General features: G+C 37.2%; 1 protein-coding gene across 2 annotated transcripts in view; it reads right to left on the reverse strand.

Annotated features, from left to right (window-relative positions):
• Positions 1 to 5,490: 5,490 nt before the first annotated feature.
• Positions 5,491 to 25,860, reverse strand: part of Itgav (integrin subunit alpha V) — a 76,854-nt gene continuing 56,484 nt past the window's right edge. For both annotated transcript variants that reach the window (XM_051184366.1, XM_051184365.1), the window contains exons 19-30: positions 25,426 to 25,493; positions 24,693 to 24,840; positions 24,064 to 24,156; positions 22,087 to 22,166; positions 21,651 to 21,731; positions 21,163 to 21,268; positions 20,456 to 20,614; positions 19,223 to 19,321; positions 10,522 to 10,635; positions 10,319 to 10,426; positions 9,332 to 9,454; positions 5,491 to 9,082 (exon numbers count right to left, since the gene is read on the reverse strand). In XM_051184366.1, coding sequence (XP_051040323.1) covers positions 8,987 to 9,082; positions 9,332 to 9,454; positions 10,319 to 10,426; positions 10,522 to 10,635; positions 19,223 to 19,321; positions 20,456 to 20,614; positions 21,163 to 21,268; positions 21,651 to 21,731; positions 22,087 to 22,166; positions 24,064 to 24,156; positions 24,693 to 24,840; positions 25,426 to 25,493 — 1,275 coding nt within the window. In that variant the 3' untranslated portion in view covers positions 5,491 to 8,986. The remainder of the gene's footprint in view (positions 9,083 to 9,331; positions 9,455 to 10,318; positions 10,427 to 10,521; positions 10,636 to 19,222; positions 19,322 to 20,455; positions 20,615 to 21,162; positions 21,269 to 21,650; positions 21,732 to 22,086; positions 22,167 to 24,063; positions 24,157 to 24,692; positions 24,841 to 25,425; positions 25,494 to 25,860) is intronic.

Here is a 25,860-nt window from a genome sequence, read left to right on the forward strand (position 1 = left end):
CTTTCTTCATCATAAAATATTCCTAATTGTACTTTTATCCATTTTAACTTATACTTTTCATGTATGGGGGGGGGGTTCGTTTGTTTTTTAATCTTACCAGACATAGTAGTGCACACTTTAATTTTAGCTCTGAGGAGACAGGAGCAGAGGCAGGGTGGGGGGTTGTATCTGTGAGTTTGAAGCTAGGCTGTTCTACATAGTGAGCTCCAGGAGTCCAGGGTTAATATAAAGACCCTTTCTAAAACAAAAACAAACAAAAGACCTACTTAAATACCTAAGGAGGTGCCCTCTGGGCCTTTAGTCAGGAGGTTGGACTAAGTGAAATAGAATCCCTTCCTTAGACAAGTTTACCACCTGTTAGGGTGAAGCAACATTTAAGCAAAATACAGTCCACTGTGGCGATTGCAACCCAAGAAGCAGTGCAGGCATTTAAAGCTGACATAGAGGTAAATGAAATTTAAGGTCTGTGGAAGACACTAGGGAAAGTAGGCTGTACATAATTGGAATTCACACAGAAACGGGAACAACCAGGTCACCTAAGAACTGGAAGCCTCTGTGTGTGTGTGTGTGTGTGTGTGTGTGTGTGTGTGTGTGTGTGTGTGTGACAAAAGCACAATGTGCTTGGGCAAGTGTGAGAGGACTGACCATTTCCTACAGTGAACGGAGAGTGGAGAATACCAAGCTATTTAAAAATAACTAGCAGACACTTGTGCATGCTTACAGTATAGGGCACTGTTCTATCATTTAACAGATGGCAACTCCAGCAATCTTGGATGCTATATAAGCAAGCAGAGTTCTACACTGAAGACCATTTTGAAGGAAACTCAACAGGAAAGAGATGCCCTATCAGCCATGCAGTTTTAGAGTCACTCTATCAGCATGAAAAATAGATTAGAGGAGGAAAGACAGGGCAGAGGGACAGCCATGTTTAGGCATTTGTTATAAAAAAAAAATCAAACAAATAACAACAAAAAAGAAGAAAGAAAAAAGAAAACGGGAAGCTGCCAAAGATGAGCCTAGAAGCAAACTGAGACCCCTGGCTGCTTCTGACATTATCAAGATTGGTTGGTGGGACTGAGTAAAGCTAAGATCTGCAGTAAAGAAGCCCAACTTGACAAATGTGAATGCTTTGTATATGGAGCATCTGCAGGAAGTTCCACATATAACCTGGCTCATCTGGCTGTGACATCACTCTTTTTTTATATTAATTTATTTTTTATTTTTATTTTACATATCGATCCCAGTTCCCTCTCCCTCCTTCCCTCCCTTTCTCTCTCACCCTCACATGCCCCCACCACCATCCTCCCCTCCCATACCCCCCCATATCACTCTTTACCTCATAGGTGGCACTTAAGCTGCTTTCTCCCCTCCCATCTCCCCTGGTCTTGAGGCTGTCCCTCTCACTGTTTCCTGCTTGGTGGAGACAACAGTAAACACAGTGGTGGGAAATTACTGTGGTAAAGACTATAAAAACAATGTCTATATTCAATAAAATAATAACACATGCTGCAAACATGCTCTCCTTAAATTCTGGGAGCAGCTGGAGAAAGTAACTCCCATTGTCTTTTTAACAGATGGAAGCAGTAAACATCTGAGAGGCTTGGTGCTTTGTCCGAGACTATGCCAGGAGTCTGTGACTTGCCATTTGCAGTTTGAAATGTCTAGTTTCAACTTATATTGATTTTTAAGTGAATTTGTGATAAAAAAAAAATATGGACTACATATTGCTTAGAAAATAGATGTCAAAGGGAGATGCCTTACACTATACTTTTGTCTGTCAGCCTTGTCTATATGAGCAGGTGGTACTGGAAGAGGGGCTCTTGGCTGGGAGCCTTCCTCAGCCTCCTCAAGCTGACTTCCCTACTTTGTATTCCAAGTTACCTCAGCATCTGAGCAGAAGAAAGGAGAAAATGCAAACAGCTCCAAAGACCTGATTGGTGATAAATCACCTTTATTTTCCCACAATCAAACCTTCTTTAAACAAGTGTTAAAACACAGTCATACTACAAGTGATCTACATCAGGAAATGTGGCGGCTTATTTTTAGAGGTGAGTGTTGACATTTCTAAGTGCTTACTTAGATGGTTCTTAAATGTTCCATTTCCTATATAGTTTATGTGGGCAGTGTCCGAATTTACAAAATCCACATTATCTGGTGCAATTAGGGCTAAACACTGGTTTAAAAAACAAACAAACAAATAAACAAACATTGGCTAAGATACATTTAAAAATCAGCCTCTGAAATACACCTTAGTTATTTTACCTTAAAGTAAATAAATGCATATTTTTTTTTTTACCAAACATTCCCTGTAGAGCTAAGATTTCCAGTATCTAAGCACAATCTAGGGCTTGAAGACAAAAGCCAAATCATAATATACTGTTGTGTTCTACAGCTCCTCTGAGCCATCTCTCCATCTCAGAACTGTGCTACTGTGTTAACTGAAGCCGTATTTGAAACCAAAGTAGGAGTGCTTTGCAACAAATGGTCTCTTGCTTGCAAGAACACTCTTTGGATAAAAAAAATGCTTATGAGAGAGGTGATCTAGGACATCGGTGTTTAAAATGACACTAAAACCCACCAATGTGCCAGTTAAAAAAAAAAAAAAGTTCCATTTTTAACAAATATCTAAATCATTTCTAAACAATCTTGTCATATGTGTATTACTTTCCTGCCACTTTGGTCATGTGACTATTGGAACAGGAAACCTGAAAATGTGCATTAATGTGGTTTCAATGTGTCACATTGTATAGTGTCTGCATTCAGCTTACTGCTATCTCAAACAGGATGAGACCGATACACTACAGGCACACTCTTGAGGCACCTTCCATAAAATTATGTAAGACACTTCCTCCATGTTGACTTTCTCATCTAACATTCGTGGGGTCAGCAGTGTTTCGGATTTGTAGCATGTACAGTCTACCAATTAAGCATCTTGACACTGATCACCAACCTCACAGCTGGAATTTTGGACTCCGGTGCTAGGAATGTTTTATTCTAATAGAATTGTAGATACATAAAAACTTAAGAAATGAAGAGGTAAATGTATAACAGCCACATGGAGTGAAAATAATAAAGTTCTTTGCAATGAAAATAAGAGACCATTTTAGAAATACAAATATTCTTACATTTCCAGAAAATCCATATTTACCCTAAAGACTTCTATTTTCTTGGTCTATTTTAGTCCACAAAGCAATGGGTTGCACAGTGACATTTTCTCAAGTGAATCATGTACTATGAACATATCCCATATTTTCCTCTTTCATCCTCCCCTTTGCCACTATTTGCCTTCCTCTTCCCCTTCAACTTTCACATCATTTTTATGTGCTATAATCAGCAAATGAGAGAAAACATGCAACATGTCTTCATAATTCTTATTTTACTTAACCTGATGAACTCTAGTCCTATTTCCTTCAACCAATGACATTATTTATTACACAATAAAATCCTATTGTAAATACATATTTCATTTATTCATCCATCTGTTGGACTTTTAGACTGATTTCATAGCTTAGCTGTTGTAAATAGTACTTAATAGTGCCACAATAATCATGGATGATCAAGGGTACCGTGTGCTTAGATGTCCATGATGGCCTGCTATCACTATAGTTCTATTTTTAGTTTATTATGGAACTTCCATACTGATTTCCATAGTAGCCATGCTGGTTTATATTCAGCTATGACCAGGAGTTCCTTTTTCACACGTTCCCTAACATTTGCGTGTTTGCTTGCTTTTTAAATGATAGCCACTCTAGGTTGGAACTGAATTTTTTTTATAATTTTTTTATTTAATTTTATATAACAAAGTCCAATTAAATGAAAACAAACATTTATACACAACATTTGGGAATTTGGGCATCGTTCTTTCCAAACTACTTCCTGCTGGTAAGGGGCGCTGTCTTGGGGGATTCGAAGAAGATTCAGATATCCTAGCTGTAGTCTGTAGGGCTGTTTTGTCCAGCTGTTTTGAATGTAGGATCAGCTTGTACTCTGTTTCAGGCGGTCTGGCGTGATCAAACCACATTAGTCTGGAAGGAATCCACATCTTTTCATTTTCTGTGGAAACAAAAATAGAAATCCTTTTCCCCAGTACCTTGTTCTTCAAGTTAAATTTTGGAGTCAAAGCATTTTTTTTTAATTTATTATTTTACATGTCGATCCCAGTTCCCTCCCTCCTTCCCTCCCTTTTACCCTCTCTGCCCTCTCACATGCACTCTAAACACCCTCCCCTCCCATCCCCCCACCACAATTCCATATGTAGGGGAATGCCATCCAGTTGGGGTCATGTAGATGTGACAGGTCCTGTGAAGTAGGGACTAGGGCTTCTCTCCTGTCTCTAGAATAAGGCAGTTATCCCTCCATGGGGGATATGTTTGCAAAGTCCTTTTGTGCACCAGGGATACATCCTGGCTCCACTGTCTGAGGTCTCTTAGACTGCTCAGACCTGGTTGGAACTGAATTTAACCATAGAGTTTTTACTTACATTTCTGTGATGGCTGAAGATATTGAACACTTTTCATGTATTTACTGACTATTTATACTTCATCTTCTCAGAAATGCCTGAGTATTTGATTTGCTCACTTAAATGACTGGATGGTTTAGCTTTATGGAGTATATAGTTTTTCGAGTTCTTTACATATTGTAGGTACTAATCCTCTGGTGACTATAAAGCATGGAGATTCTTATCTCTTCTGTAGGCAGCCTCTTCACTCTGCTCTTTCCTTTGATTTGCAGAAGTTTTGTGCAATCTCACTTGTATGATTCTTGCTAATATTTCTAGAACTGTTGAAATACCAAGAATGTATTTTTCTCCCTAAGAATGTGGCTTAACCAGACACCCATAGCCAAACAGGAGGTGAACTGCTGGAATCTAGTTGCAGAGAGGAAGGAGTGATGAGTAAAGGGGTCAAGCCCAGGCTACAGAAACCCACAAAAACTGCTGACCTGAACAAAAGGGAGTTCATGGACTCCAGTCTGATAGCTGGGAAACCAGCATAGGACTGACCCAGACCCCCAAACGTGAGTCTCAGTTATGAGACCTGGGAAGTCTATGGGACCTCTGACAGTGGAACCAGGATGTATCCCTAGTATAAGAAAGGACTTCAGGAGCACATTCCCAATGGAGGAATATTCCCTTAACCTAGAGACAAGAGGGAGGGCCTAGACCCTACCCCAGATGACTTGACAGATTTTGATGATCCCTCCTGGAAGGCCTCACCCTCCCTGAGAAGTGGATAGGAGATGGGGGATGGAAGGGGAGAGGCATGGGAGGATGGGAGGGAGAGGGAACTGGGATCAACACGTAAAATAAGAAAAAAATAAGATTAAAAAAATAAAAGAATGTGGCTTAACATTAGGTTCCCTTTGTTTTCAGTTTGGATAACTAATCCTCTTAAAAATCTGAACTGAAGTCATGGTTTTGATGTATTATGGCTGGTTTGTGTGACTAAGAAACAAGAGCTCTTAGGAGAGAAAAGAATCCACACATGAAGCTGGCACCACATGTTCAAGTTTATTGTACAGCCACAAGTTACACACTGGAAACAAAGCAGAACATGGTACCTGCTTTTACTAACTCAAACCAAGTTAGCAAATGACAGATTTCAGAACAGACTCATTTTATGTCTCACCCAATGTGGGCGACCACGAGAAGCCAAAGAAAATTACCTTCCATGTTACTCAAAGAGCAAAATAATTTGATACAAACAGCTTCCAAGTTACCTCAAGATGCTGAAAGTGTTGTAAAACACAAGGAACAGTTCACTTTCCACCTAAAATAAAATGCAGAATGGATGTTTTAGAAGTAAAACAACAAAGACTATACTTTCAGGGATCACTTCTATAGTTCATTAGAAGTAAAACAACTTCACCTACAGCTACAGCAGAATTGCTCTTTTCTGCTAACAAAAAAACAAAACACTAATAAATGTCTATTCAGATTAGGCTTACTAAATTAATAATGACATATGTTTCATTACATTGTTATATTGCACTTGAGAACAATGACAACAAAAATCGAAGATGCAGTACCTCTCAGAGAAAGTGTGATGTATCAGGAATTAAATGAATGCCAGTGTATACTGCAGACGATACAGCCACAGGTTCACGGTTCAAAGGAAAGGAACCACAAGTTCAAAGAAACCTTTTACAAACCACTAAACATTAAGCAATTTTATTTGCCTCTGTGGATCCCATAATACAATTTTGTTCATCTTTTCCCCTTACTCACCAAATTAAACGTACCAGCCACCCATGAGTAAAACCAAGGTGACATTCACATAGGCAATGGCCACACAGGTATTCTAGAACAACTAACTCTTCTCCTCCATGAGGCTCTTCACAACATTCTGTCACATGGGAATAGATGCAGCTCAGCACTCTATTGCCCTACAAGAACCAGCTGTTCTATCTACACTTTGCCACAGAGATCCCTCCTTGGGGTTAGGCTCACTATAAAACCCTCACTGATGTCTTAAAGCAACAGCAAAACTCTTTCTACTATTAGTGAATTTCCTCATTATATAAATAATGTTGTATTCATGAGGATTAACTAATCAGTAATTTAATAATTCAGGTAGAATTAAGACAACAACACTTTGACTGTTTCACCTTTTATAGTCATAATTATGGTGATAATTAAACATAAGGAGGGGAAGTGACCCTGACACTGGTGTTTTGAAGTATCAAGTCTAAAATGAATACCTCTTTAAGAAATCAGTGTAAGTGCCAATATTTCTCATGTGTGCCAAATATCCTCTGGATTGCTCAATTTTTTTTAACTGGACTAGATTGTGAGAATTTCATATTTGGAAATGAATGTGAATTTTCAGTAAATTACAAATATAAATCTAAAACAATCCTTTTGATATCCTGTAGAATATATTCATATGCCGCTATAGAATAAAAATAATCAATGTTTTTTTCAGAGTTGACTTTGAAATTACAGTTCCTAATTTTACACAGATACAAGTTTATACATTTTAAATTACACATCATGTTAATTTCCAGTTACAACATCATTCAATCCCTAACAGATAGTTTCTCCTTGGCAAAGAAGCCATAATAGGAATAACTGTAAAAACCAATATTGATCCTATCATCAAAGAATGAATTTCATTGATTTTTCGGGAATGGCAGCTGTTATGTAGGAAGACAGAAAAGGTGAAAGTTTTTAGGTCAACTTAGTGACTGCATGGTGGTGGGTAACACTTGGCCCTAAGATAAAAACATTTTTTTTAAAAGCATTTAAATTTATTGGTTAAAAAAATACTGTGTATATGATTATGATCTTTCAAGCCATTAATAGATGTATACCCCCAGAAGTTATTACTTTAAAAGTTCATTAAAGCTAAATATAGGATTCTGCCTATATTCTAACTTGTACAACTCACCTAAATGTGTTTTGTGTTATGAAAATAAATTCTCCAAATTAGCTCAGCCATTTGCACATTGAATTGCCAGAAGATATAAGACAAATTTCAATTATTTTTTAAAATGTAGAAAAATATTCAATTATTTAGGAGAAATATTTTTCATTGCTTAATGAGGATAGCAGTTTAAAAAGCTATTAAAATTCTCAACTTCTAGTGCATAACATGATGTAATTGTACAAAAATAGCTATAATTGATAGTCATCCCATGGCCTTGAGGAACGGTGAATAAATCAGGGCCACTTAAGACGTAACTTGCTAACTATGCTGCCTCCATTAAAGCCCCAGAAGTTTTATGTTAACAAATATAAGAAAGATTTAGAAGGTTTTCAGTAACAAGAACTGCTTATAAAAATACCTTTTTTAGCATTTATTCTGACAGCTGAGGCAGGTTTTATGCATTGTCTTGCTTAACTTGAGGTAATACCCATGCTAGAAGCAATGGAATGAGCTACCTTTGGAATGTTAATTCCAAGCATTTCTCATGGGATAAGGGTGAGAAATCCAAGTTCCTATAGGTTATAAAGTCAGTCTTGACACATTCTCGATTTTGGAAATAGAAGGAAAATATGAATACAGGAGAAAATAAATTAACACCAATTAAAAGCTCCACTGAAGAATGTAATTTTAAAGTCTTTCAACTTCTTATATGATGCAAACAGCCAGACAAATGAAACAGATGTACTTCAGAAACAACTTCCAACTCCTAAGGCTTCAATTACCATCATTATTTAGCTGAGATCAAACTATTGCTTCAGGGGTATTTTTAATTATAGAGTTTTCTGCATAAAATGGCTTAAAGGATTTGATACAAATTTTAAATTACAAAAGTTAAAATACAATAAGATACAATGCAGACTAAACATAAATAAAAACCTAATTTTCATATAGAAATACTGTACCGTTGCTAATACAGGAAACTGAATTGAGGATTAGACCCAGAGACTTGACATGCTAAGCACACGCTTTGAAGTGGGCTACAGCCCCAGGAAAGTACTCTGATGGTATCAGATTTCTTTTAAAGTTCTACTATGTAAATAATATTAAAATCTAAGTCCATGCAACTGCAGAGCCTTCAGTAGCTTACGAAATCAACTGTAGTGTAATGTGTACTAATGTTCTAAGTACCTGTACAAAATCATTGACGCTAAAGTCTAAATTGGAATTGCTTTAAATATCCTAGTTGCCTTAACAAAACATCGAAGAGGAGAGAAACCTCACATAGTAAATTAGAAATAGTAACTGAAGAAGTACCATGTTATATAATGTGGTAACTCAGGGGCTGTCTTTGTACACCGAACAAGGATTATTTTTATCACTTGAAATTTCATTACTTCGATGCTGAAAAAACATGTCAGTGTATTTGAAGTAAATGTAATTTGAACCTGTTCATAAGGAGAAGTTGACAAATACTCATTTCAGTTTTGTGGATAAACTGAGGCTACTGGGTACCCTCATCAGTACATCTTGGGATCTTTGTTCTTTATGAAAGACATTTAAATCTATCATCAAAGTGGTAAATTTAGTGCATCCGGAGGTGGGCGCAGCTTAAAAACCAATTAGGTTTCAGAGTTTCCTTCGCCATTCTCATGAGGTTGGAGCTGTTCTCGTTCTTGCTCTTCTTGAGGTGGTCGGACACGTTTAAAAAAGCCCATCTGTCAGTTAAAGAAAAAGCACAGCTCTCACTAACAGAATGCTAAAAATACAATTGAGTGACTGTCATCAGCTCGAACATTCAAATGGCATTTTTGTTTAGTTTCCCATCCTGAAATAAGCCCCGCTCACCAGGCGGCATCATTGTGGCTCCCTCTCTTCTCATCCTTACTCTTTTCATCCCTTTCCACCACTTCACCTTCCCTTTTCCTTCTAGACTCTCCCTTGCCCTTCCAAAGTCCATTCCTTACCCTGTACATAACAAATACCAAAACAGCCAGTAACAGGAGTCCCGCGAGAACTGCCAGGATGATCACCCATACCGGCACAGGCATGGGTGTGGGCTGAATGCCCCAGGTGATGTTAGTGGTGACCTGTTGGGGAAAACACATTGAGTTTTAGATAACTCTTGGACTTAATATATACAAGACTTAACTTTTAATTTCTATTTTAGTGGTATTCACATCGTATTCTCTTTTTTCATGCAATAATCTTGTAAGTGCGTGTTGGGTGTCAATAGCATGCACACGAAGCTCCCAACAATAAGCTGGCTTCAGATTTGATGCGAAATGCCCAGTAGATAAACCAACACAGATCATGACAGCTGATCCCAATTTTAGTATTTAAATATCTTCAAAATTCACTTATTTATTGTACTTAGTCCCCAACCTTATGACTTTGTGGGAAGAAAGTAACTAAACCATCTCCCAACAAATTAGGGATACAGTAAAAACCCTGTTACATAGAACAAAGCACTAAAGAAAAAAGCCCAGCTCTAGGAATCCAAGAATAAGGAAGTTAAAAAAAAAATACCATAGGACAAGAGTATAATCCCAGGTCAATGAGATAATTCAGCAGCTAAAGGCACTTGCTACTACAACTGAAAATCTAGGTTCAATCCTCAGGTCTCAAATAACAGGAGGAAAAAAAATATCAATCCTGGAAATTTATCCTCTTAACTCCATGTGAACACTGTGGCATGTGCCCCTCCACCACCACCACCACCACAACAACAACAAATGTAATTTTACAAAAGAGAGAGAGAGAGAGAGAGAGAGAGAGAGAGAGAGAGAGAGAGAGAGAGAGAGAGAGAGAGAAGGGAGTGCTTTCCATTCTAAAATATTAATCCTCTCAAATAACTTTATTACTTTCAATTGTTGTAGTTAAACTCCCATTTTAAAAATCCTAAGGTGTTTCCACCACATGCATTCATTCACTTTCGGGAACCAGTGACTTACGAGTGTGGAGTTGAAGAGGTCCTCGATGGGAAGATTTTTGTAAGGGAACTCTATGATATTAAATGAAGCTGATGACTTCAGGGAATAAGAGTGGTTCTGGTTCTCCTTCTGAATGGAAACAACAACAGGATGGTTGCTTAGTAGCAGGCCTTTAGTATTCCTCTGAAAAATGTATAACTCTGCTGGTACATCTATCTGCTTACATTCATAAATGTCTCAGTCCACAACAGGGATTTGACATACAGGATTGCACTCTTCCCTCGGTCCAGTCGCCCAACCTGGCAGATGATCTGCAAGCACTTAGCAACTCCACAGCCCTGCCAGGATAAATCATTTTACTTACAAAATAAGACCACACTGACCTTTTTTAACATTAACATTTAACATTTGAACAGTAAGCATTCTCACATGAAAGCTAAAGAGATATTATATAGATTCTCCTGTCTTTTAGGAATCATCCTTAACAAACAGGCCAATAGTTAACTCTGTGCTTTTTGTTACATTGCTTTTATTTTATATATTTTGTTTGTTTGTTTTTGCTTTGAGACAGGGTCTTCTTAAATAGTGCTAGCTGTCCTGGAACTCACTATTTAGAGTAGGCTGGCCCATAACTCACAGAGATCTACCTGCTCCTGCCTCTCCAGTTCTGGGATTAAAGACATGAGCCACCACACCCAGCAAAAGCAGTGTTTTTATGAAAATTATTCTAGAAACATAAAATATATAATATCGAAAATTCATTTTTATGAAAACTGAGCATTCTTGAGCCATCCCCTCAATGTGGTAATTTTAAGTCATAAACATCAGATCACAGTAACTGTGTAGAAAAGTAAAGCAAAGACTGAATCTTTAACTGTTCTTCTGTGTGAGACCTGCAGAGAGAAAATCCCATACTGATGACATCTCCCATAATTAGTGTTTTCAGCAAGAACTTGAAGGTTGACAGCTAAGGGAAACAACTATCCATCACCTCCCATGTGCTGGTCACATTACACTATGTCAAATGTGTGCATTTCACAATGGTGCTGTCCAGTGAGTAGCACCAGGAGTGGAAGAACAGGAAAAGTGAACTTCCTCCACCCAAAAAGGGCATCTGTAACAGAATCACGACTAACACTACACTTAACAAAAGACCACACAGAAGGCAAGGGGGTCTGGACATTCTATTTCTAGTCAGCTGCACAGTTCTAGCCAGTGTGGTTCAACAGTAGCATAATAAACAGATAAAGAAAAGCCACCTCTTAGTAGATAAGAAGGTATTATTTGTTAAATATGTACTAAAAAACAGACAATAAAAGCAAACTACATTAAAACTAATAAAGAGGGGCTAGAGAGATGGCTCAGTGGTTAAGAGTACTAGCTGGTCTTCCAGAGGACCAGGGTTCAATTCCCAGCACCCACATGGCAGCTCACAACTGTCTATAATCCAGTTCCAGGCAATCTAATACCTTCACACCAATACACATGAAATAAAATCTTTAAAAAACGAATAAAGAACTAATTAAATACAGAAACAGAGCACAGATCTTGCAGGGTACAAGTTCAACATACAAATATGACTTGTAATTTGTACACTAGCAACAGCATCAAAAAGGACAAAAAGCATATCAATAACTATAAGTGCAAAGCTAGAGCAATAAAAACTAAGAACTACTGTTGAAAGGAATTAAAGAATTCCTAACTGAATAGCCTGTGTTCTGGGAGGCAGGAGTTCTCAAACTCACAACCAAACTCACAAATTGTTAGTGAGATAGATACAAATAGCTATAAGAATGTAGAAGCTCTCCCTAAAGTCCATAAAGAGTTGCTAAAAAATACTAAATATCCAAAATCACCTTGAAAATAAGCCAAACACAGTGACACAAGCTTGTATTCCTGGCACTCAGGAAGCTGAGGCAGGAGGATCAATATAAGTTCTAGACCAAGATCAACATGTGAAATCATGTAGTGAAATTAAGAAAGAAACTGGAGGGGGGAGGGAGGGGGAAAGGAATGAGGGAGGGAGGAAGGAAGAAGAAGAAAATTTCAAAACTTATTGCAGAGATAACAATGTGTTATCATTATTAAGAATACACTTATAAATCAATAGAATAGAATTAAACAAGAAATAGGGGTGGGTGAGTCAGTAAGTACCTGCTGGCAAGTGTAAAGAGCCGAGTTCTGATCCCCAACACCCACAGAATAAAAGCAAGACACAGAAGCACATTCCAGAAACCCTGCTGCTAGGAAGGAAGAAACAGGAGAATCCCTGAGGCTTTCTAATCTAGCCAGTCAAAGAGTTCCAGGTTCAGTGAGAGACCCTGTCTCTACAAGACACTAGAAGGAAAACATCAGTCTGAAGAATTTAAATAGACACAAGGAAAAAATAATGCCAGAACAGTAAATCAAAAGAGGAAATAAAAATCTACAGCATAGGAACAAATGAACAGGAATCAATAAACACTGCTCATTGATAACTCTTGATATTAACGGTCATAGTTCCCTAATAAATAGACAAAGGCTAACTGATTTGATTAGAAAACAGGATCCATCTTTCTGCTGCATCTGAGAAATACACCTCACCATCAAGAAAAAATATCACCTAAGAATAACAGTATGGAAAAAGTTACTCCAAGCAAATATACACAAGAAGCAAGCAGGTATAGGTATTTTAATTGTTCAGAAAATAGACATCAAATCAAAACTAATTCAAAGAGATATGGAAGGGTACAACATAATCATTAAAGGAGAGATCCATGGAGAGGTTATTGCAATTCTGAACATTTATCCACCAAACACAAGGGCAAAATTCATATACTGAAAATTCATATACTTCAAAATTCATATACTGACCCTCAAACCCTTGCCAATAGACAGATTGTCCAGACAAAAATCAAATAGGGAATTTCTGAAGTTAAATAATTTCATAAATCAAATGTACCTAGCAGACATGTACAGAACTCAAGTACTACAGGATATAACTTCTTATCAGTACCCCATGGAACTTTCTCCAAAGCTGACCACATATTAGGGCACAAAGCAATTCTCAACAGATACAAGAAAATTGAAATATAGCCGTACATCCTATCTAACCAGATTTAGCTGGATAGTAACAATAGAAAGTTTACAAACTCACTGAAACTGAATTCATTACAGAATGAAAAATGGGTAAAGTCTAAAATTAAGACAAAAAAACTATTTATAATGGAATGCAAATGAAAATACAACACACTTGAGCCTATGGAACACAATGAAGGCAATTCTAAGCGGCAAGTTCATAGCACTAAGTGCCTATATCAAAAAACGGGAGAAATATCATATTAATAACTTAGCAACACATCTAAAGGATATAGAACAACAAGAAGAAATAATACCCCCAAAAAAGGATAGATGGCAATAAATAATCAAAATCAAGACTAAAATCAATAGAATATGAACAACAATCACCATTAAAATGAAGAGTTGATTTGTAAGGAGTAAGATTTAATTACAAAAAAGACAAATCATTAGCCAAATTAACTAAATGATGGACAGCAGAGATCCAAATTAATGACATTAAAGATGAAAAGGGAGACATTACAACAGACACCAAGGGAAATTTAGAAAAGCATAAAGACATACTTTAAAAATCTGCATTTCACCAAACAGGAAAACCTTAAAGAAATGGATGAAATTATTGATATATATGACCTACCAAAGTTAAATCGAGGTCAAATAAGCAATTTAAACAAACTCACAACCCCTAGTGAAATAAAAAAACAGTAATTAAAACTCTTTCAAGAAGCAGTCCAGGGCCATATTATTCAGTGCAACATTCTACCAGACCTTCAAAGAATGAATGTCAATATTCCCTCAGATTCTTCTGCAAAACAGAAACTAAAGGAATCATTTTACAAGACCACAATTACCCCAATACCTAAACCACACAAAACGATCAAACAAAAAAAAGAAAGAAAGAAAAAAGAAAATTAAGAACATAGACACAAAAGTTTTCAATACAATACTTGCAAATACACAATCAAAAGAAATATCCACTATTGTCAAGTTAGTTTAATTCCAGAAATCCAGGGATGGTTCAACTTATATAAATCAATAAAAGTAATCCAGCAGACTCAAAGACAAAACAAAGCAAAACAAACAAACAAACCAAAAAAACACATAATCATCTCAGATGTACAAGAGACCTTTGACAAAATCCAGCATTCTTTCATGATAAAAGTCCTTCAGGGAGTAGGGATACAAGGGAGATACCACAACAAAATAAAGGCAATTTTCACCAAGCCCACCACCACCATTGACCTGAACATAGAGAAACCTAAAAGCATTTCCATTAAAATCAGAAACAAGACAAGGATGTCCATTCTCTCTATACCTACTGCTAGAGCAGGAAAACAACCCAAGAAGATCAAAGGGATACACATAGGAAAGGAATAAATAAAAATATCTTTATTTGCAGATAATATCTGCTTCTACATAACAGACTCTAAAGCCTCCACCAGGAAACCTCTACAGCTGATAAATACAGCAGGATACAAAATTAACATATAAAAGATCAGTAGTCTTCCTACATACAAACAACAAACAGACTGAGGAAGAAATCAGGGAACCAACACCTTTCACAACAGCCAAAAAACCAACCAAACAAACAAACAAAAAAATCTTGAGGTAACTCTAACCAACCAAGTGAAAGCTTTGTATTTATTCTTTAAGATAGTGAAGAACAAAATTATAAAAGAGACCAGAATATGTGCTCATGGATCAGTAGAATTAATATTGGGAAAATGGTCATCCTACCAAAAGCAATTCCCATTAAATTCAATATTCCAATAGTTTTTTTTTTTTTTTTAAACAGGAACTGGAGAAAAACAAAACAAAACAATATTTAACTTCATATGGAAACTCAAAAATTCAGGATAGCTAAAACCAATCCTGCATTATAAAAGAATTGCTGGAGACATCACCATTCCAGATTTCAAATTGTACTACAGAGCTATAATAATAAAAACAGCATGGTGTTAGAGTAAAAAACGACATGATGATCAATAGAATCTAACTGTAGACCCAGATCTAAGTCCACACATCTACAGAAACTTGAGTTTTGGCAAGGAATCAAAAACACAAACTGAAAAAAAGGCAGCATCTTCAATAAATGGTACTGGTCAAACTAGATGGCCATATTGTAGAAGAATGAAAACAGATTTAGATCTATTACCCTACACAAAACACAATTCCAAATAGATCAAGAACCTCAACATAAGACCAGGTACCCTGAATCTGGTGCAACATAAAGTGGAGAACAGGCTTGAAGCTGTTGCACAGGAAAGGACTTTCTGAATAGAACACTGTTAACCCAGGCACTAAGACCAACAATTAGAAGATGAGACCTCATAAAGCTGGAAAGGTTCTGAATGGCAAAGGACACCACCATTCAGGCAAAGCAGCAGCCTACAGAACAGGAAAAGATCTTCACCAATTATGCACCTGATAGAAGGTTAGTATCTAGAATACAAAAGGAAAGAAAAGAAACCACCTGAACATCAAGAAAACAAATAGCCCAGTTAAAAAGTCATGTACAGAATTAAGCAAAGAGTTCTTGATGGATGAAACACAAATGGCTGGTAAACAACGCAATATGCAATATCCTTAGCATTCTTAACAACCCTGATAGGGAAATAGAAATTAAAACTACTTTTATCCATGGCAGAATGACCAAAATCAATCAAATGACAGATCATGCTATGATGGTGTGTGGAAAGGGGAACACTTTTTCATTGCTGGTGGGAGTGCAAACTGGTAGCCACTTTGGAAATCAGTGTGACAGCTACGAAGAAGTTAACATTTTGTCTACCTCAAGATGCAGCTATACCACTCTTAGGCATATACCCAAAGGACTCTATATGATACTACAAAAATACTTGTTCCATGATTGTTGCTACTCTATTTATAATAGCCAGAAATTAGAAACTGCCTAGATGTCCATCAACTGATGAAATGTGGTACACTTACACAAAAGTGGCCAAGAACCTGAGACTAGCTAGGCCACAGAACAAGGGGAAAACCTAGTACTATTTATTATTCTGCTTAAGGGACATACAGATAAAATGACTCCTAATGACATACTGTAATACCCATAGCTCAGAGCCTAGTTCAACCCACATCAGAGAAGCTTCTTCTTGTAGTAGATGGGAATTAACACAGAGAGCTACAACAGGACAAAGTGTCTGAAACAAAAGGCTTGAAGCACTCAGTCCTAAATGGGATGTCTTTATCAAAGCCCCTCCCCTTTAGGCTTTAAAGTGGAAAAGGAGGCAGAAGAATTATAAGAACCAGAAGTAATGAATGACTGAGGGAAGGTCTTGAGGGACAACAGGATTGGTGCACACCTGAGCTCACTGTAGCAGCATGTCCAAACCTTGCATAGAGTCAAGCCAAGAGGGGTCCTACCCCTAACGAAGAAGCTATCTGCAACTAATCCCTCTGACAAAGGAAAAAATAGTTTTCTCCATAGAATCTCCCTGGGCATATCAACTACACTCCAAAGCAGGCCCCATGCTCAGGAAGAGTTGGTTAACACAAAGGGGACTCAATAATACTTTTGTGGACTTTTTCATTTTGCTTTGCTTTACATTTTTCTGTATTATTGGTCTTTTGCTTTTTGTTTTATCTCCCCCCGCCAATTTCTGGTGTTTGTGGGACTTTTTTTGGTGTGTGTTTATTTTCCTTCTTTTTTTCAAAGAGAAAGAGAAAAAGAACACAACATTGGGTGAGTAGGAAAGTATCTGGGAAGAAATCATCAAAACACATCGTATGAAAAATATTCCCAAATATTGTCTATAAATGTTTTTTTTTTCATTTAAATGGACTTGGTTATATAAAATAAATTTAAAAAAGGGAAAAAAAGAAAAAAAACTATATTTTTTTTAAAGAAAGAAACCAAGTGTGGGAGGCATGTGCAAACAGAGTCAGCAAAGGCCTGTATGTGTGTAGTTTATAGATGATAATATTATAAAGCTCCTATTACTTTAGGGGCTCTGATTATTTGTTCTTTTTTATGAATATTTTATTTGGAGATAAGAAAACACGAATGCAAACATGGTGTCCTTTGAAACCTCTGGAGCTGTGGTTATAGCTGTGAGCTGTGTGCTGTGAGCACTGGAAACCTAATGCAGGTCCTCTGGAGAAGCAGCCCTGCTCTCAACCACTGAGCTCTCTCCAGCCACCTGTGACTTTTCTGAGTCAGCTGAGAAGGTCCTGGAGTGAAAGAACACCAACAGGTTCTGTGGCAAATAAACTCCAGGGGAGTAAGGTCATAAAGTAATCAGAGGACAAGGTTGGAAAAGTCAAGAGAAAGAAGGTGGTCTGAGCCACACTATGAAGGGTGGAGTTTGTGCAAATAGGTTAGAATTGGGCATTTACAAAGTGGATAGTGGTGAATTTGATGAAATGTAGGATGGTGTTGAGAGTTTCTATTCATTACGGATGGGTCACTGTGAACCCATGATACATTTTTAGCTTTGCTATTTTCTGGTGACAAGTACAAAAAAAAAAAAAAAATAATACTAATTGGCAGATAAACAGTCCCTGAAGTTCAATGTAGGATCTGAAAATGAAGATCAAGGAGGCGGAGGAGTGGCAGATGGAAAAACAAGAAAGATTGATACCCTGAAAATTAGTATTTGAACAATGATCCTTGTAAAGGACCCTAGAACAGTGTCTGTAGGCTAACAAGATGGCTTAGCAGGTAAAAGTTCTCATCACCACACTTGAGGATGAGTTCATTCCCTGGGTCCCTTATATTGGAAGCAAAGAAATTACTCCCACAGTTGTCCTCTGACCTCCACAGGCATACCATGGCATGTGTGTGACACAAATACACAAACACATACAAAATGAAAATGTATTATAAAAACAAAGGCTTTTAAAAAATAGTGATTGTACTGAATGGTGGTGCATGACTTTAATCCCAGCACTTGGGAGGTAGAGGCAGGTTAATCTCTATGAGTTTGATGCCAGCCTGGTCTATGTAGCTTGTTTCAGGAAAACTGGGGCTACATCAACACTGACTAGACAGACAGACAGACAAAATGCTACTGTGAGGTGGTGGTGGTACACACCTTCAATCCCCACACTTCGGAGGCAGAAAAAGGCAGGTGGATCTCTGTTAGTTCAAGGTCAGCCTGTTCTACCGAGTGAGTTCCAGAACATCCAGAGAAACACAGAGAAACCCTGACTAGGGCTTTGAGAGATGGCTCAGAGGTTAAGAGCACTGGCTGCTTTTCCAAAGGTCCTGATTTCAATTCCCAGCAACCACCAGGTGGCTCACAACCATCTATAATGAGATCAGGTATCTTGTTCTGGTGTGTAAGCATGCATGCAGGCAGAACACACTGTGTGCATATTAAATAAATAAGTCTTAAAAAAAAAAAAAAGAAAGAAGAAAACCCGGTCTTGAAAAACCAAAATAATAATAATAACTAGTGATTGCTAAGGGGCTTTACCAGGTTTTCTATGTGTTCATTTCAAATCTACTTATTTTAAAAAATAAAATAAAAAACTGAACAACACATTTTTTCCAACAGGTAATCACTGAACTAATTACTTCTTAATATGTTTTCATCACTGGGCCTTCTGGTTCCTCCTGCAATGTGTCACTGAAGTATCAAAGAGGAAGATGAAATCAAAAAAGTTCAGCTAGAGGAGCACAGTCAAGGAAGTCAGCTAGGATACAAAATGCAGTTATTAAACAATCTATTAAATGGATGGGTTGAGAACTATCACTAGTGTAACTAGGAACAAGAAGGACAACAGGACTGAAGGGTGTGATACACTCAGATCCTTTACCCTCTGCTGCTATGACTTTGTTGTTGGTCCTGTAATTGTGTATTTTTAGATGCTTACCCTTTGCATTTTTGGGATGGCACTTACCAAAGTGTGAACATCTCCCTCGCTAAGGGTGAGATCCCGCTTGGTGACAAGATGATGCCGTTCTCCTTGTCCAGTCGCTGTGTCATTCTTTTCGGGTGCCTGCAAAGATGAGACAACAGATTACGTTATAAAACACTGGCTAAATGATAACAGGAAAACATTTCACATAGACATTTGGACATGAATACTTAGCTATGATTAGCATACAGTCCATGAAAATGTGGGATGACAGAAAATTTACCACTTAATGGTTAGTGAACAGGAAAGACAGAAATTAAGATATCAAAGTCATTAATGTTTCCTACAAATAGCCATTAATGTACATAACCTTTTCTAAACCATTGGGTTTTTTTTTTTGTTGTTGTTGTTTTGTTTTGTTTTGTTTTCCCATGCATCCCTAGAGGGATACTGATACCAACACTGAAAAGAGCCTGAAATTCTACTGCATATCTGTGATGAGTGTCATTAGGAGTTTTGAGTCTAATTTGTTTAGGAGTTTGGAAACAGAGTGTTACTATATAGAACAGAATGTCCTTAAACACAAAATGTAATCCCAGACAGACTAAAACTTGTTATGGGTTACAGGTATGTGCCACCAAGCTTGGTTTATTTTTCTTTCCTAAACTTTCTTTAGACTATATATAATGTAATATTCTTACGTGAATATACATTCTAGAACAAAGATCAATAGCATTCTATAAAATGACATTTTCTTAGACCCTCTAAATCCAGTTACAAGTAAAAAAATTCCAAAGACAGAAATTCTAACAATAAAACAGCCTTATGTAATACACTCAATAAATTGAGATGCAGTGGGCCCTGATCAAGAATAATTCTTGAGGCTTACAGAACACTCAAACATATGATTCACTATGATTCACAGAACTGATTCTTACTTGCCAGGCATTGGTGGCGCATGCCTTTAATCCCAGCACTTGGGAGGCAGATCTCTGTGAGTTCAAGGCCAGCCTGGTCTGCAGAAAGAGTTCCAGGACAGGCTCCAAAGCAATACAGAGAAACCTTGTCTCAAAAAAACAAAACAAACCAAAAAAAAAAAAATGATTTTTACCAATTACATAAATGGACTAATTTTTATTGTCCTAGTTATGAACTAAAATACTTCTTGCAGAGTTCATACATGAGAATAGCTGTTTTTGTTTCATGTGTTTCATTTATATGTTTACAAAGAAAATAAAAAGTCATGGTAATGAAGGGCTGCTTAAAGCACACTACCTTAATTCTCAAAGGGTTGATCTCTGTATCTGAGGTACAATTCATGGGCCCATCAATGTCGTAATGCAGGATATACAACAAAGTATTATTATTGTACTTGTAAGGCCACTGGAGATTCAGGATTGCCTTGCTGAATGAACTTGGGCCATTGTTTCTTAGCTAATAAGAAAAGACAAATGTAAACACATTGGATGAAGATGAGTTCGACTTTCTTTCTACTAAGTTATCGCTAGAAATTGTATCAACAATGGGATCTGATTAGCAGCAGTTTCTACCGCTAGACTTCAAACATGGCCATTATACACAAAAGTCAAAACAATGTTTATTTGTCAAGCACAGAAAGATCTACCACAACGAAAATGTCAAGGAAATAGTTAGGATGCTGACTTAATAACCTTTGAATAGACAATACAACTTTGCTTAATTACGGGCATTTCCAGTTTCTAGTCAGAACTACAATATACTGCGGAGCAGACCCAAAGATTATTTTCTTTGACTCCGATAGAGTTGATTTTGCTTCCTATAAACACTTAAATATAACTGTCTATAAAAATGAACTTACAAGCAATACTTCTGGTATATGTTCAAACTATACAAACTCCACATAAAAATATTACATAGGATAGGTTTTAAAAGAAGTTTAGCTGCTCTCTCCACCACACCATCCCCCCTTCACTAGCTTTCTGCTGATTCCAATAACTGCAAACCTCATAGATGTGCTGAACAACAGGCCCAACATCTTCTTCAGTCTCTGGGTTTTCCTTGTACTCCCAATTTGGAATTGGAAGAAAGATGTGATCTGGACTTGAGACTCTAAACAATGACCAAAGAAAACCTACCATGAATATCAAACAGCATAGTCAGTTCATTTTCCCAAGTATTCAGTAATAAAATCAGACCTAATTTTAAAAAGCCTCAAATGAAAAACTTGTGAATGAGCAAGACATTTTATGCATAAAATCTACTGTTATTAAATCAGCATGCATCAGATGAATCAGTAAGAAATTGCCACGAAAGCTCAAGCAACATATTGTAAGACTGCCTTTTGAAACACCTTCAGGGCCTTATCTCTACAGGGTCCTCTGCCTTGGGAAACCAGCATTAAGCCAGAGTGGCTGCCCACAGAAAGCCAGGGTCTAGTAGCTATGAGTCAGAAGCAATCACAATGCGATATTCAGTGTCAGACTATGCTTACCCTCTTATCTCCACAGCAGCCAAAACAGCAAGGTCAACTTTATAAGACACAACTGGGCTGACATTGTCAAAAGAATTTGAGCTGAAAAAGGAAAAAAAAAAAAAAACATGCTCAGGACTGAATTCTGCACATTTATCATCAAAGTTATAAAAGGGAAAACTCAGGGGGAACTAAAACTACAATTCAAAGCAGCATAGAAACTGAAGTTCTACCAATCAAGCAATTACTTTAATTACTATGTAATTCAAAGCTGAAGATACATCTTATTTCCTAATGTTTAATTTTGTTTTATAAACTCAAGTTAACAATACAATCATTTGTATAATTATAATACAGTACTGAAATTTTAATCCACATTATTCCATCTTTATAGGGTAGTATGTAATGTACTTATAAGGAAAGATGTTTATTTTATCCTAATACATTGTTTTCATACCTTTGGATTTTCAAGTCAAATTTCACAGAAGTGTCCATTTCTGATTGCTGGTGCACGCTAAAACGAAGACCAGCAAGCAACTGGAGAGGGGAAAGGTAACAATGGTCAGGGTCTCATTTAAAACAGAAACTTTGAATTTGACATCCAAATAAAAAGACAAGTTCTAAAATATGCTTTTTATGAGTTTGGGGTAAAAATGAAAAAAAAAAAAATAACTACATCTGATTTTTCCACTGATGTCATGATGGAGGCTATTAACAATTATCAATTATAATCATACCTCCCTATTGATATTGTCTTTCTAAACATTACAATGTTTGTTTTTGCAATAAAAACACTGCAATTCAGTATAAGACTTGCTATAGGAAGCAGACAACTGACTTAAGAAGCCAGACAGGAAACACTGGAGGGTTTACCAGTATACAGAGTTAGAGGAATTGGATGAAAAGCAGAATGTCTTCCCTCACATCTCTCATAGTCCCCTTCCCCAGCATTTAACATGCTAAGCCCTGGAACAGAATACTGATTAATTTTACAGAAAACAACACAACTGAAAGTATAAGACAGCAGCCTTCTTGGGGATCACATAAATGACATGTAAATATGGTCCCTCCGTGTGACTGCATCCACATTACAAAGTCTGGAGTTAGCTACTTAGAAAAACGAGGAACTAAAGTAGCTGTGAGCTAGAAAACCAGAGAGAATGAGAAAATAATGAGCTCTATCCAGAATAATGACTACCTGTGGAAACACACTTAAAGAAGCATGTAATGTGTAGACCATGGCAACAGATCTGCATGTAACTGTCATCAGTATACCCCTCTGTGAATCTGCTTGGAAAGATCACATGCACAGCCAAGTTTTCCTCAATATCAGTAACACACAAACCCTGATTCCTTTCCAGGGGACTTGGGAAGAGCATCACTGAGTACTTGGCTTCCTGCTGTAAAGCTCCCTGCTCACCATCAGAAGGGGAGCTTCACCCAGCACTTAGATGATGACAGACACCATCTCACCTAAGAGTAACAGGCCTCAGTGTTTGCCAGGGTGGCTTTCAAGGCTCCATAGATACCCTAGCCGCTCAAAATACTAAAATTGTAATTTTAGTTCTTAGTTTAAATCATGTTTTCATTTATTTACAGATTTAAGGCAGTGTGAAGAGAAGTTTATGGAAGAGTATGCAGTCACACCTGTAATTTTAGTATCATAGAAAACTGAACAGAACCTGGCTAATAACTAAATTCTAAATCAAAACTAATTCAAAGATGCACCTTGAGGGCAAGTGAAATGGCTCAGTGGATAAAGGCACTTGTTACCAAATGTGATGACCTCAGTTCAATTCCCAGATCCTACCATGGTAGAAGAGAATCAATTCCCAATACTTGTCCTCTATCTTCCACACAGTGTGTATAGCATACATGCATGCATGTGTAGACATAACACACATACACACAATAAATAAGGAAATAAAAATAAGGATACTGCCTAGAACTGCCATGATGATCCATTCCACCCTTGTAATCAGAGCTCTTAGGGAGCAAAGCCAGGAAGAATGTGAGCTTGTGACCATTCTGACCTTACATAGCAAGATCCTATCTTAAAAACACAGTCAGACAGTGGTGGTACATGCCTTTAGTCCCAGTGCTTGGGAGGCAGAGGCAGGCAGATCTCTGAAACCAGCCAGCCTGGTCTACAGTGAGAGTTCCAGGGCAGCCAACAATACACAGAGAAAGCCTGTCTCAAAAAACCAAACAAAACAGGGCTAAGTATGTAGCTCAGAGAAATGTCACTTTCCAGGCATGCTCAAGGTCCTGGGCAAAGTCCCTAGCACTACACACAAAAACAAACAACTATAACAAAAACCTAATTTATTTTGAAATTACTATAAACAAACCTAGAGAAAAAAAAATACTTATAGGGAGAAATAGTTATAATCTGTTTGTGAGGAGAAAACTCAATTGAATTAAAATGCCTTACTTGAGTTCCAGCCTTCATTGGGTTTCCAAGGTCACACACCACCTGCCGGGTTTGGTTTTCTGTCTTAAATGCACAGGAAAGTCTTGCTAAGGCCTTTGATAGACAAAAAAGAAAATAAAGATGAGTGGGGTTGAGGGAATGTCGAAAGAAAATTAATAGTTGCCAAACTACAAAGTCCCTACCCAATACCAAGTAGATACTTAAATTCCCTTTTTTATGAAGCAAATAAATCTACTTGAGCAAAAAGAAAAAGAAGCCAGAACTATGGACAATTGCTACACGTAAATGTAACAACTGCTACACATAAATGTAAACACATTGGAAAGATCCCTGAAGAACTCCGATTGGGATAACAGTGCTCCGACTAATAATATGATAGACAGGGTTAGAGACTTCGTCTAGCTGACCTCATTTTTCAGATGCTTGGCTGGCAAACCTAATAATTCCATATCAATTTATTATTCAAAGTATTAGACCTGAAAGGAATTATGTTAGATATGCACTCTATTGTCTAGCAATCTAGTCTTAGACAGAATGGCCAGGCTTGGCCTTCACTAAATAGTGACTACCTCATTAATGTTAATAAGACCTGGGAGTTTGCTTTGATTTTCAAAGAGGCAGCTGCTTACTTCATTGTTTCGGACAACCCCGATGAAATCAGCCTGCGGTGGGATGGAAACGATGAGCTCCGCTTCATAGGCCCCTTCCCCTTGATTCTGCGCCTTCACAGTCAGTGTCAGAGGGTTGTCATCCCCAATATAGATCTTCTTTTGATCACTGGAAGTTAATTCAAACCCAACAGTGAAAAAAAGACTTCATGGGGAGCGTGTGACTATTCAAAGAGATAAGTCTCAGGATAGTTCAAGAAAATAGCACACAGGGTATAAATTCAGTGGCCTTCTCTGTGACTGAATGCTGATGCCAGCCACATGCCACTGCTGTCTACGTGCAATACCAAAGTCACATTATATCTGTGCATGTGCTTCTAATTCCTAGATATTCTTGCGAAGAGATGAACTGCTGTTTTGTCATAATTCTCATGACAGTCTTCCCTGTGTCACATCATCAAGTGGTAAGGGCATTCCCCATTTCAGAGCATGTCCACAAGGAAGTGCATCGAGTCAATTATTAGGACTCATGGCACAAACAAAGCTAATGGTCATAAATCTACCAAGCCAGGCACCCAGTGAAAACACAGTGGGTATTTTTTTAGCCATGGAATTAATGGCTTTATTGAGAAGAAAAACATGAATTATCCTTTACTGTGTTTCTCCTTAAAAACTTCAGCATTTTGGATAGAAAAGTGTGCTTTTCCATTTAAATGTCTTGTATTTTATATTTACTGTGTGAAGTAAAACTTACCTATCTACAGAAACTTCCAGTTTAGGTTTACAGACATTGTCTTCCCCACAGTCAAGTAGAATATGAGCCTAAAAGAAAAATGTGTTGTTATTTTCTACCTGGACCCTGGCCACTCATCTTTAAATATGTCAGTGTAGGTTATCAAGAATAAGGAAACAAAACAAAAAAACAAATATATATATATATATATATATATATATATATATATATATATATATAATGAAATAGAAGTGCTTAGAATTTTGTATACTTCAAATTAGCTGTTAACATTTTGGAATAAAATCTAGTATAAGAAATGAGGGTTTGTTTTAATTGTGCTCCTGTTTGAACTGTCTGAACTGGGACAAAATACACATCCTTGTAAAAACTCCTCTTTAAGACAGTGACCTCCACTGTAATCACAGAAACTGGCTGCAAACATCAAGTAAGGAGAAA

Source organism: Phodopus roborovskii, unplaced genomic scaffold (genome assembly GCF_943737965.1).
Source record: "Phodopus roborovskii unplaced genomic scaffold, PHOROB, whole genome shotgun sequence".
In the NCBI taxonomy this organism is placed as follows: Eukaryota; Metazoa; Chordata; class Mammalia; order Rodentia; family Cricetidae; genus Phodopus; species Phodopus roborovskii.